The sequence below is a fragment of the Tympanuchus pallidicinctus genome, unplaced genomic scaffold, assembly GCF_026119805.1.
Source record: "Tympanuchus pallidicinctus isolate F22 unplaced genomic scaffold, pur_lepc_1.0 scaffold25, whole genome shotgun sequence".
Lineage (NCBI taxonomy): Eukaryota > Metazoa > Chordata > Aves > Galliformes > Phasianidae > Tympanuchus > Tympanuchus pallidicinctus.
The window spans coordinates 6,269,693-6,282,242 of NW_026294742.1; the positions used below are offsets into that span (position 1 = coordinate 6,269,693).

At 45.9% G+C, this 12,550-nt stretch overlaps 2 protein-coding genes across 2 annotated transcripts in view; both read left to right on the top strand.

The window, feature by feature from the left end:
• Window positions 1–12,550, top strand: part of KLHL3 (kelch like family member 3) — a 112,802-nt gene that overhangs the window by 48,839 nt on the left and 51,413 nt on the right. The window lies entirely within an intron of this gene.
• HNRNPA0 (heterogeneous nuclear ribonucleoprotein A0) lies at window positions 10,452–12,284 on the top strand. Its single transcript, XM_052689415.1, has one exon. It carries the CDS (start codon window positions 10,844–10,846, stop codon window positions 11,765–11,767), a length of 924 nt encoding a protein of 307 aa, XP_052545375.1. The 5' UTR covers window positions 10,452–10,843; the 3' UTR covers window positions 11,768–12,284.

Consider the following 12,550-nt stretch of genomic DNA (forward strand, 5'->3'; position numbering starts at 1 on the left):
ACACCTGATTGTTTCCCATCCAGAGATTGTTTTTCATTTCCCTGCACTCTGTTCACCCTTGTACAAGGCTGTCAAATGATACCCCCAACATTTTCTGTGATTAAATATAACGTACTCCAGAGATACAGAGTGGACTCTTTTTTCAGTTCTAACGGTTGTCAGGCAAAGAATGGATACAATTCTGCTGCTATGAAACTAATAGTAATGGGAAGAATTGGCTTCAGCAGAAAATCTCGGTGGGTCTGAATTTATCACTGAGTTAAAAAGTTAATCTGAAATCAAAGGCTCACCAGCTTTCTAGCCAGAAAAGGACTTTGTTTCCAACCTAGAGAAGTGAAAAAGGAGGATGTAGGAGTTAGTTTTGAAATTTAAAGATGGGTTGATATATGCTATGCATACAACTTTCAAAACTCAGCCATTAACTCACCATAATTCCTTGTTGAAGTAGGAATTATTGGAAAACTTGCTGGAAGAAGGTCAGTTGTCGTCCCTAGTAATAAATGCCATAGCTTTTGTGAGCCCTGTGGAGAGAATGGGATGGAGAAGCACTGGAATGTTAGAGAAAATGCAAAAAGAGGAAGGGATGGGTGGACATTTTATTATTACTAAAAGCAATTTTTATATGTATAAGTTTCATCAGCCTTTTTACAGAAATGATTGCTGCTATTTAATCACTAGGGAATAAAAACTATTTGGTGCCTTGTGCAAGTCCAAGAGTAAACTGGAAAATATGATTTTATAGCTGTTTCATTTCCTACAGCTACCCAAAGAATATTGCACATAAAGTTATATCCAGAACTGCTTTGTTCTCGTACTTCTGCTTTGTGTTCTTCAAATTAAGAATTTGAAATTGTTTGTTCAAAAAAACAAACAAGCCTTTGTAGAATCTGTTATCACTGTCCTTCTGATTAAAATATACCTTAATAGTGTATTTTACTTAGTCATGCAAGAATGAGAAGTGGCTGTAGATCTATGTGCCCATATGTGGTTTGATGTTCCAACTATGCCTTAATATGTAGTAAGGCTCTAACGTTAGAGTCTTCTTGAATGGGGCCAGTTGGCCCTGCTTCAGCTATAGTGGGGGAATGGCATAAGAACTCAGTCAACAAGGCTTTAAGGGCCGTTGGTTGGACTTTGTAGTCTCTCACAGGTGTCTGGAGCCCAGTAGAGCAGGAGCAGAGCTGCGTACCCTAATTGGTGTGCACTGACTTGGAAAAAGTCCTCTGAGTTCAGGCAAAAGTGAAGGAATTCTGAAGCTAGCACAAATCAGTGATGTGCCTTGGTGTCAGCAGGAACGTATTTCCTGGAATGCACTGCAAACTGCTTCTCCCTAGAATTGCACAAATTGCCTAGCTGGATTTCTCATAAGCAGAATGCATGTGCTGGAAGGACAAGGAGCCTGTTGCCCTGATGAGCTTTGCTGTCACTTCCAGATGTGTAAGAGTCCAGTGCCTGGCTGCTTTGTCCCAGTGGCGATGTTCCTCTTTGCACTGCCTGCAGTGTTCACCTGGCTAGCCTGAAAGCTGCTGTTTAAGAAAAGATGAGGTGTTAGCAGGGGCTCTGGCTTTGAAAGAGATACCCTGAAAGACAAGCTCTGTTCTTTCCTGCTATTTATGTCAGCAGGAGAAGCTGCAGGGACGAGGAGGTCATGAGGCTGAGCCATACTTGTAATATTTTATGTATCTTTTGCTCCTCTCACTTGTTTATCCATGACTGCAAAAGATAGTTTGGGAGTGAGGGTTGTGTGTCCTCTGCCAGTAATTCATTGTGGCCATGGGGCTCCCCTTGGCAACGCCTGCCGTTGAGGACAAATCCCCATGCTGGCCTTCTGGGCAGCGCACTCAGTACATTAGCTTTAAGCAGGCTCATCATCCACGTTGTCATTCTTTACTCAAAAAAAAGAAAGATCAATTTCTTTTCACTGTTTGCTGCATATTGTGAGTTAAAAAGTGCTCACTTTAACGCATGTCATTCTGAAAGGCAATTCAAACATTTCCTTGACAATGAAACGCTTATACCTGTCTTGTTTAAACATCTGGAGTACTCGTAGTGTTAGAAAAATGAGTTACACCTGAACTCACTGCAGCATGTTGAACTGTGTAATACAGACTGGTATTTTTTAAAACTGATAAATATTAGCAGAATAAGAATCCTTGAACTGCAATTACAGCTGATGTCAGAACAGGATTGCAGTGTTTAAGGAGAGAACTCATCTCTGCTGATTACTTCAGCCCCTAATCCATGCATTTCAGAAAAGATTCTCTCCTGTAGACAGTGAGAGTTCACTGTGAGAAATGATAATCCACATAGCCTGATTCTTTCATTCCTCTAGGTGCAGAAACATTACTGAAACGTATGAAATGAAAAAATTACAGCATAGTCTAAACTAGCAGAAGTTTTTAAAAGGCTTTCTAAGTATTTTCTTACCTAAAATGCATAGTTCCATCCCCTCAAAGTGACCGGTTAATGTCTTGGTTGCAAACGTCATCTGTCCTTTAAATTCCAAAGTATTGCAATCTGAATGAAACTTTCCATTTAATTTTAAATATAGGATGTACAGACTACAGTTGTCCTTTAGGAGACATATCCTAGTAGCTTTTCACTAGTTTATAGATTCTCTGACTTCTTACCTGATGAAAAATTCGAGTTGTATCCACTCTGTCGTTAACAAAATTTCTTTTCCCTTTTTGAGCTGATTACAAAGCCAGCAAACACATCTCCTTTGTGCATAAAAGATTCCAAAGCAGAGCCATCTGCTGCTGAAGCTGTATTTAAACTCTCTTCTCTTGTTGAAACAAACCACAGTTTCACAATTTCCGACCGTGATCAAATCCACCAGCCTGCAGAAAGGCTGCCGAGGAATAAAGCTCTGGAATCCAAGAAGAGGCAAACAGCAGTGAGCAGGGAGGAGAAAGGACCAGCAGTCATGGGGGTGGCTTTTCCTCACTGCGTTGCTTCCCTCCGCCCAAACACCTTATCTTGCAATTTCGTTTTCAATTATTTGTTCTGCACTGCAAATGTTTTCCCTATGCTGGATTTCATACGTAAACATTTGCAGATGGTTTCTTGCTTTTTTAACTGAGAGGAGATATCAATGTCCTATTAAGTGCATCATTTGCTCTACTGCAATTAAACTCATCATGTTTTCCACTGTAAAGTGCTATTTTAAATTTTACACCGGAGTTCTAACAATCTTCATGAGAAGTAAAGCACAGCACGTTATACTGAAAAGGGGATTTATTGTTACTACACTTCTTACTACTGCTATTTTTCTAGTGGAAGTCCATGATTACCCAGTCCTGGTCTCTCATACTGAACTGTCCAGTGGCTTTCCAGAATTAGGAACAACAGCCAGTAGAAATGATCAGGAGCCAGCATTTATTTGTGTGGGGACAGATTCATGAAAACAAGTTGAGGATTCTCCCTTAAGTTAGAGAACTGGAACCTTGCAGACCAAACATTTGAGGATGCTGGAGTCTGTCATACTGCTTCTGCTTTTTGGAGAGTGTTCTGAAAGCAGCAGGATTTGGGGATAAGCAAGACTGCTGCTGTACTAAGAGTTCAGATGGGAACTCTATCAGAAAATATTGTTAGTTGTCATGCTGCTGTCATTGTAAGAAAAGAGAGCTGGAGGGGGCCTCTCAGCTCAGCCTTGATCAGTCTTGTGTTCCTTGTACTTTGTTTCTGTTTGTGATGTGTTTGCCTAACCTGTCTTGTGAACATCTGTGGTGATCCTAGGTTATCCCTTCCAGTACCTCAGATACTGTTAGGAAGATTCACTTAAAACCTCCCCCTGAAATTCCCTTCACTTCAGCCCATTGCTTTTTATTCCAAGAGTGGTTTCTCGATTCTGAAATTTTAGGCAGACTGCTGTGAGTGTGCAATGTGAGTATACTTTTCTGGAACATTTCTAGCTCTTGCTGATTTTGATTATGTCAAAAACATTGCAAAATACAGCTTTTCCAAAGCGCTTTACAATTTCTGCCCCTGGTTGTGGTTTAACCCAGGAAATGAATCAAGACCTAAAAATGAAATGTGCTGGACGTGTACCAGAACAAGCCATAAAAATGCGTTGTTTAGAAATGAAATAAGCCAGTAAAATTAAAAGATGTCCTGATTCTATTTACAAATTTTAATCAAAGGTCAGATTGCTTATCTACACAGGCATCTGTTTCTAATACTGTATGCAGTCCTACATCTGTGGAAAGGCTGAAGTGTTTAACATGTGATCCCATTTATTACACAGTCGTGTCTGTCAGCTACCTTCCATGGGCTGAATTTGTTGTAACCTGTTGTGAATTAGATACAGTAGATTGGACATCAGAGGCTCGTGGGTGTAGCTGCTCTTGGTTGCTGATGCTTGACGTCAGAGGCGCACACACTGAGCAGAATCCACGGCTGGGTACGCAGGGCCCAAGGGGATTGTTTTCATCCAAATGCTGCAGTGTCTATTTGCAAACAAGGTTAATGGATAGCAGAATTGTATTTGCTTTATATAAATGATCATGATATTTCTAAATTGCTCAATAAAAATGACGGGAAAATAGTCTATCAGTCGACATCGGTAGCTTACAGGAAGGCGGGATTGCAGGTAGTGAGTGTAAATTGAGTGAGTGTGTGACTTGATAACAAAGTACTGGAAATGCACTGTGGTTAAGACTGACTGGGTTGGTAAAGACAGTCAGGTGTAAATTTGGTTTCTCTGCCTCTGTGGGTTTTCAGTGCTTCAAGAATCTGGGAGGATTTTCAGTGTGATTTTAGGAGTTTTACTGGGGTTTTCAATAACAGTTTGCAAAACAAACAAATGAACAGAAAAACCTCTAAAATAATGGTGCAGTGAGTCTCATTGTACTGAATGTGAGTCATTACACTGATAACCACCTATCAGAATTATTCCAATACATAGTATTATTGGAGTAATAATTCCAATTAGAACATCTTTGCCAAGCTGCTGGTTATACTGTAGCTAGAGGCATGATCTTGGGTAAATGTTGCTGTGGTACTTTTAAACCAGGTAGCATTTAACCCTTACGGGCACAGAGCACAGGGCACTGTCATCTGAACCTGCCAGCCCATAGCTCAGCAGGGGCTCATGTGTATGCAGTGTAGTCTCATCTTGGTTGGAGTGAAGGCACTGTGCTTGCTATGGCATACAGACCACAAGGAGAGTGGAAGATTAGAATGCATAATAAGTATTTCCACCTTTGAGTTTGTAATAACAGCCATAGTGTCAGTAACAGCCTGTTGCTGAGGAGTTCTTCAGTATGAGTTTGGCTAAGAGCTGCTTCAATGACCTGTAATAACTCTGAAAGACGTGGAATATTTCTTGCTAATAAGCATTAGTCTTTGTAGTACTTCAAAGGGGTGCAGAGAAATAAACATAATGGGAACTCTTCCTCCCTTGTGTTAGTGGCAGATGTGCCAGTTCTTGTTGCAAAGGGTAAGACAGTGTGCTGTGATGGAGGAAAAACCCAGTCCTTTCATGGTTTCCTACTTTATGGAGATATCAAGCCCTGAATAGCATCTCCTCAGCAAATAGGTTATGATTTGACCAGAAAAGCAATGTCTGATAATCAACCAAGAGTGCACTGTGAACTTTTCTCCAAAGCCCCTGCAGATAAAGAAGGATTGATGTGTATCTATCAGTTGAGACACTGATCCTTAATTTGTTGTTTTTCCTAATTGGAGAAAAATTGTCACAAAAATTCACTCACAAGTCTATATGGCATTTAGGTTTCACTCCCTTTTATTGCATAGTTCTAAAGAATCGCTGAGCAATATCCTTGATTGCTTGTTCTGGTCATTACCTCTCAATTAGGTCATTCCTAGAATGAAAAGTCACCACTTTAAAATCTACTTCGTCTTTAAATGAGTTACGTATAGCACGTTCATTTTAAAAATTGTATCATGCCATGAACTTTCATCTCATTTCTGGACCTTCAGTTGGCGTACAGCTGAGATGGAGGCTGATGCACTCTCTGGCTGAAAGGTTAGCATCTTTATTGTTTGGGTCAGCCAAGACACTGTTCTCTTTTCTTACTGAAAGAGATAAGACATATGGGTAATTGAAATAGGAATGTGATTGCATTGATTTACGTTTTATAATAGCTTCCCGTTTCCAAACGCTGATTCAATTCTTTGTAGCTTTTCAGAACTCCTCAGCTGATGTTTTCCAAGAGTGATCTCTGCCAAAGGCCGAATTATTGGACTGGCACACATATTTGCTTGTTCCCAGTCAACAATCTTTTTATAACAACACTGTGAGCACCAAACCCTGCCGTTCTCATGCCATGAATGTTTTTACAGTCCTAATTATTAATTAAGAAATACATAAGTAATCAAAAGAAACTTTTTTCATCACAGCCTGTTCCTATTTTCCTCCATTTTTGGGGGGTCTACAAAGCCTTACTTCTTGTACACCTCCTCATTTTAAAATGTCTTTAATGACATGGATGGATATCTTACAGCTGATTTCAGGCAGGTACATATTGAGCTTCACAGCATAGCTGCCCCTGCTGTGTTCAAACAAAGCTAAACGTCAGTCATGCAAAAGTAAGACAAAGAAAGTAGCCAGTGAAGGTTCTATGGAGCAAGAAATAGATGTGGCCTAGGAATAGATGAGGGAAAAAAGAAATCTAGGAGATTTTAATTTAACCACGAAGCACATAAAGAAAGGGTTGCAGGTTTAGAAGATCTGAACATGACCAAAATTGCGGTTGGCCCCAGGCTTGGTCTTCCTTATGCAAAACTTATGATTCTGGTCTATCATTGTCCAAGATCTAGTGAATAATCTGCCCTTTCACATCTGTCTCAGCATTGCTAGAGACTCTTTCATCCTTTATGCTTTTTTCTTTCTTTTCAGACCGTCTCTCCCTGATGTATTTTCATCCCATCACTCCAAGTTATGACCAGCTCTTACATAAACTTATAGGAAAGAGAAGAAAAGAAATCATCAAATCTGGCAGAAGAGTGGAAAGATGAAAGGGGAGAGAAACTGAGCTTCAGACAGGAAAGGGGAGGGCAGTAGTTAAAGAAAAATAGTAATATAAATCCAAAGAAGAGGATCCGATTACCATGATCTGATGACTTTACCCCTTACCCTTCACAGAGATGAGTTTCTTTCTTTCAGCACAGTTCCCTTATAAAGTGCTCAGGGAAGATTTTGTTCAGGAAGGTGAGCTTTTGATAGTACTTGCTGAATAAACCATTCTTGTGGGTTATTCTGTAGTTACCTTTTTTCTTGTTTTGCATTAAGTAATTAAAGCAGAGGGGTAAAGTGTTTTATTCCTCATCTGAATTTGCATGGAGCAGAAAGTTCTATCCCAAGGATTGTCCCCTGTTCACACCTTAGATAGGCAAAAGACTCTTTAGTTTCCTCTCAGTGCATTTTAATCGGTCTTTTTCCATGGAAGCCCCATTGCAACCAGTGGTAATTCATGACAGTCTCAGAAAAAAGATCACAGTCTTAATATTTCTGCAGATTAAGGTACAAAAAGCAGAACAGGATGAAAGACAAATATCTTGTTAAAAAAAAAAAAAAAGGACAAGCAGTAGTTTTCTCAAGGAAGGTTGTATCTCTTTCATGAAGCTCTTCACAGTTACAGCTTAATCAAAAGGCCAGGATGGGGAAGTTTCTGTTGCTGGTGCGTGTTTTATCTAAGATTTCTTCCTGTGAACTGCACAGTTGCAGCGTGCCTGGAGTGCTGAGTTAGTGGGAGAGAAGCTTCTAAGAGTCTTACAGTCTTACGGAGATCCCTGTGACTTGAGTAGTCTGAAGGCCCTTGCTGAGTGTGTGTAGATCTCCGGGTGATCTGGGAAATTACAATTCCAGACCACTTCTGCCTGTGCACATTTAGAAGAATTTAGAATGAGGTCTGTATATAGCCGGGATACATCAAGATGATGTTGATATGGTCTTCAAAGAGCATAATGTCAGTGCAGAACTCCCTGCTCCACCCGTCTGTATGAAGGAATCCTGTGGGTTCCAAAACGCGTTCTGTCTGCTGGAAGGTGAAACTAGACCTCTGTCTAGAGGTCTGCATTACACTCATAAAAACAGGTGTAATGAAGTTCATAAGATATCCCATGGATGTGCTTAAATTCTTTTTAATAAGGAATGAACAACACCTTTTGGTTATGGAAGCCAACAACACTGATAAAAATGATACTAAAGGGATTGAAAGAAATTAAAGGGGATGAGTTTTACTATTTAATATATTAAAGCGACATTATAGCTTGAAAGACTTAATATTGTTGTATTATCCATGAAGCTCTTTTCCAAAACTTCAGTATTCCTTTTCAGTCTTAGAAATTTGGACCCATCGACCGGAATCGCAGAAATACATTTCTTTAGTGATGAAAGATTCTATAACGGTTTCACGAGTGGTGCGTTTTTATCAGCTCTTACCGAGCACACGCTGTAAGGTGGGAAGCTCTGCGCCTGAAAGGTGCTCTGCTAATTCCCGTTGTGTGATCTCTTAACCAGTGATGCCCTCTTGTGGATCCCCATAGTGTGCCTACTACTGGAATAACGAATGCCTGATAACAGTGAATTTTTTTCTTCTTTCTAATATTCTAATAACTAAAATATCAAACTAAACAACTTAAAGGCACAGAGTTCATACGAACGTGTATAGCAAGGGACGTGGTGCACTGATGGAGGAAAGCAGGAGTCCTATGGGAATTGGAGAGGTCTGGTTGGAGTAACCAAGGTGACTTGGGAGAACTGGGAGGTACGAAGAGCAGTGTGATGGCCAGGAGAAGTTAGTGGTTGGCTGCTTAGGAATCCGTGCATTGCCAGAGCCCGGTGGTAAGAGGGTAGGCATATGGATGTGCAGCCCTCTGAGTGCAGGGACTGAACTCCAAAAGGATTTGGGGCAAATACATGAGATGTGTGGAATCACATTCCTGGTGGGTGGCAGTGGGCAGCGCGCAGGAGCACAGCAGGACAAATGAAGTTAGGTCTGTCTGCAGAACCAGAGGAGGCACTTCTATCTGTAAGAGATGGATCTGTTTATGTTTAAAGGGTTTTCCTATTTTGTTTTCATGTCATCAATCGATCAGACAGAAGTGCAAAAGAGAAAGTGTCTGGGTTATGCCTGAATTGAGCCAGCTGTTGATTTTGCCTGCTGATTTGTTCACATTTTAAGGCTCTCATCTCCTCCTCCTGAAAGAAGCAGTGACTTCCCTCTGTGATCTCTTCCTTGGCCTGCTTGTCTGTCTTGTTTTCGGGGAGCAAAGTGAGCCATAACAAAGGCTTGTTTTCCTCGTTATCCACTGTGGCCATAATTAGCTCTCTGTAATTTTTCTTCCCTTTCACTGCTAATTATTAACGGTCTATAAAGTTTTTTCTCATGGGTGATTTTCTACTTAGGGTTTAGCTTGGGAAGGGCTACATGGTTTTTACAATAAGTGATAAGAGAGGATGGTACCCATGTGCTTGGATGGTGCGGGGGATGAAACGGCACCACCGGCTTTGGGAAGCCAAGAACTGGGATATAAAGCAGGCATTGTATGAGGAACTTCAAGAGGAGGCTTTTGCAAGTTGAACTGTTTATATTGAGGTTCCGATCCTTAGCGTTTGACACACTGCAGTGGTCAGAAATATTCTTAAGTTGCTGTGGTGTTTAGTGGAGGGAATTGCACAGAGAACAACGCCCTAGAGAATGATCTTGGAAAAAGCTTACGCAATTCGCATCAGAGATGAGGATAGATAGATCTGCTCCTCAGGACATAGGGCTGAAAAAGCTGAGGAATAGAAAACAGGGATTGGAGTAACAGTGGTACACAGGGTTTGCATGCCACTGAGCAGCTCCTAACACCTTTCTAAGTGAAGATGTAGGAGCGAGGAGGCACTGATAGGGCTGGAGAGAGGGAGTGAGGACGGAAACAAGAGGAGAAAGGAAGAAGCTGCTTTAGAGATGGAGCGGCTGCGAGCACGCTGTTAAGAACGGGCACAAACGAGGGGAGACAGCCAGGGAGCGACTCGAGGCGCGCGGATGGGAGCCGGACGCCACAAGCTGCTCCCTCAGTGCCCGCTCAGCCTGCAGCCCGTCGGAGCGCTGAGGCAGGGGCGCCCCGCAGCCTCCCAACGGTCACGGCGTTTCAAACGCTCCCGCGCGAGCCGACCCCTCCGCCCGCTGCTCCCGCCCGCGGGGGGCGGGGCCGCCGGGGAGAAAGCGCGCGCCGGGCGAGAGGAGCCCATTGGCTCCCGTCCGCGGGGTTGGCGCAGCAGCGCAGCGCGGGCCGGCCCCTCCTCCTCCCCGCTCTCGGCGCGCGAAGAGGATGCTCGGCACCGGAGGCCGTCACCGAGCCGCTCCGTTGGCTGCCGGCCGCGTCCGTCACCGCCGAGCACCAGTCCCTTCGCCGCCGCGCGGCGGAGGTCTCTCTTTCTGATTGGTCGCCGCGCCCGTCGATCGCGCCCGAGTCTCCGCCCCCGCAGATCAGTCGCGGGCGGTTCCAACCGCGCGTTCCTATTGGCCGCGCGGGCGCGGGGGGCGTGCGCGGGGGGCGGGGCTCCCGGCGCCCCCTTTGTGTGGGCACCAGTAGCCGGCCGAGCTCCCGAGCAGCAGCGGCCGCCATTTTGTGCGCGTCCGTGTTTTCCCCCACCCCCGCTCCCCTCTCCGCGGCGGCCGGGACGCCCCGCGCCTCGTGCCGGGCAGGCGAGGCGAAGCCAAGGCCTCGGGCTGGGCCTCGGGAGCCACCGGGGGCCGTGAAGCCGCGCCGCTCGCAGCGAGAGAGGAGGGAAAGAAGCGGCAGAACGGAAAAGGGGGGGAACGAGGCTTCGGCGCTGCCCCCCGACGGGAGGAGGAGTCTCGGCGCCAGGCCCGGGCGCGGCACCGGCATGGAGAACTCGCAGCTCTGCAAGCTGTTCATCGGCGGCCTCAACGTGCAGACCACGGAGGCCGGGCTGCGGGAGCACTTCGCGGCCTATGGCACGCTGACCGACTGCGTGGTGGTGCTCAACCCGCAGACCAAGCGCTCCCGCTGCTTCGGTTTCGTCACGTACTCGGCGGTGGAGGAGGCGGACGCCGCCATGGCCGCCTCTCCTCACGCCGTGGACGGGAACTCAGTGGAGCTGAAGCGCGCCGTGTCCCGCGAGGACTCGGCCAAACCCGGCGCCCACGCGAAGGTGAAGAAGCTGTTCGTGGGCGGCCTGAAAGGGGACGTGGGCGAAGGGGATCTGGTGCAGCACTTCAGCCAGTTCGGCCCGGTGGAGAAGGCCGAGATCATCGCCGACAAGCAGAGCGGCAAGAAGCGCGGCTTCGGCTTCGTCTACTTCCAGAACCACGACGCGGCCGACAAAGCGGCCGTGGTGAAGTTCCACCCGATCCAGGGCCACCGCGTGGAGGTGAAAAAGGCCGTGCCCAAGGAGGACATCCAGGCGGGCGGCGGCGGCTCCGCGCGGCCCTCGCGGGGCGGCCGGGGAGGAGGACGGGGTCGGGGCGGCGGCGGCTCCGGTAACCGGGACCACAACGGGCTGTCCAAGGGAGGCGGCGGCTACGGCGGCTACGGCGGCTACGGCGGAGGGGGCGGCGGCGGCTACGGCGGCTACGGCGGCGGCTCGTACGGCGGCAGCGGGGGAGGCGGCGACTACGGCAACGGGTACGGCGGGTTCGGCAGCTACAGCCAGCACCAGTCCTCGTACGGCCCCATGAAGAGCGGCGGAGGAGGGGGCGGAGGGGGCGGCGGCTGGGGGGGCCGCAGTAACAGTGGACCGTACAGAGGAGGCTACGGCGGGGGAGGGTACGGGGGCGGCTCGTTCTGAGCCGGAACGCCCGAACCCGTTGGGCCGGGGCGGCTTCTCGACGGTTTCTTCCTCGCCCGCCGGAGGGCGGCTCCTTTTAAATGCCTCCCCGCTGGGGGAGCAGCTCCTAAATGCCCCCTGGGGGCCGCCTCTGCCGCCCGTGCCGCTTCTTTCTCTCTGAAGACGGACCGGGCCCCACACACACACATACTTTGTGTTACAGTCATTGATGGACTCTATTTTTTTATTATTACTTGGACCTCGGTCGTTTTTATACTAGCAACGAAAAATGTCTTGTTTTAATTTGCTTTTTTTGGGGGGTACGGGGTGGGAAGCGTCTTGCCGATCTGGAGTAACAACCGGGGAGGGCTGTGGGGAATTCCTTTGTTGTAAGGACTCGATACCTGGCTACTACGTTTTTTTCTACAAAGCCTACTCGGATCCCATGACTGAAGTTAACGTTTCTGTAAAGGAGGAAAAAAAAAAAAGTCGTTTTTACGTTTTTTTTATTTTTTAAATAAATCATTGTGTTCATTGATCTTTACATGTCTAATTTTTTTTCCTAGGATCCATTCCGTACGGTTTATGGCTTTTCTCGGTTTTAAGTGTTGCTCTGCTTTTAAATCTCTGTGTACTTAAAGTCCGTATTTTGTTGTCAGTAAAGGTTCTGACTGACTTTTTTGCTCCCCCCGCTGGATTTATCGGTTCCCAAACATTCGGCGGAGAAATTGTTGAAGTCTCAGCCCTTGGATATGGTCTGTCTTTAAATACTCGTTTTCACTTTGCAGTTTGTGTGCATCCACC

Bases quoted from the DNA above. Each gene is read 5' to 3' on its own strand.
- HNRNPA0 (XM_052689415.1), top strand. From the start codon at position 10,844: ATGGAGAACTCGCAGCTCTGCAAGCTGTTCATCGGCGGCCTCAACGTG.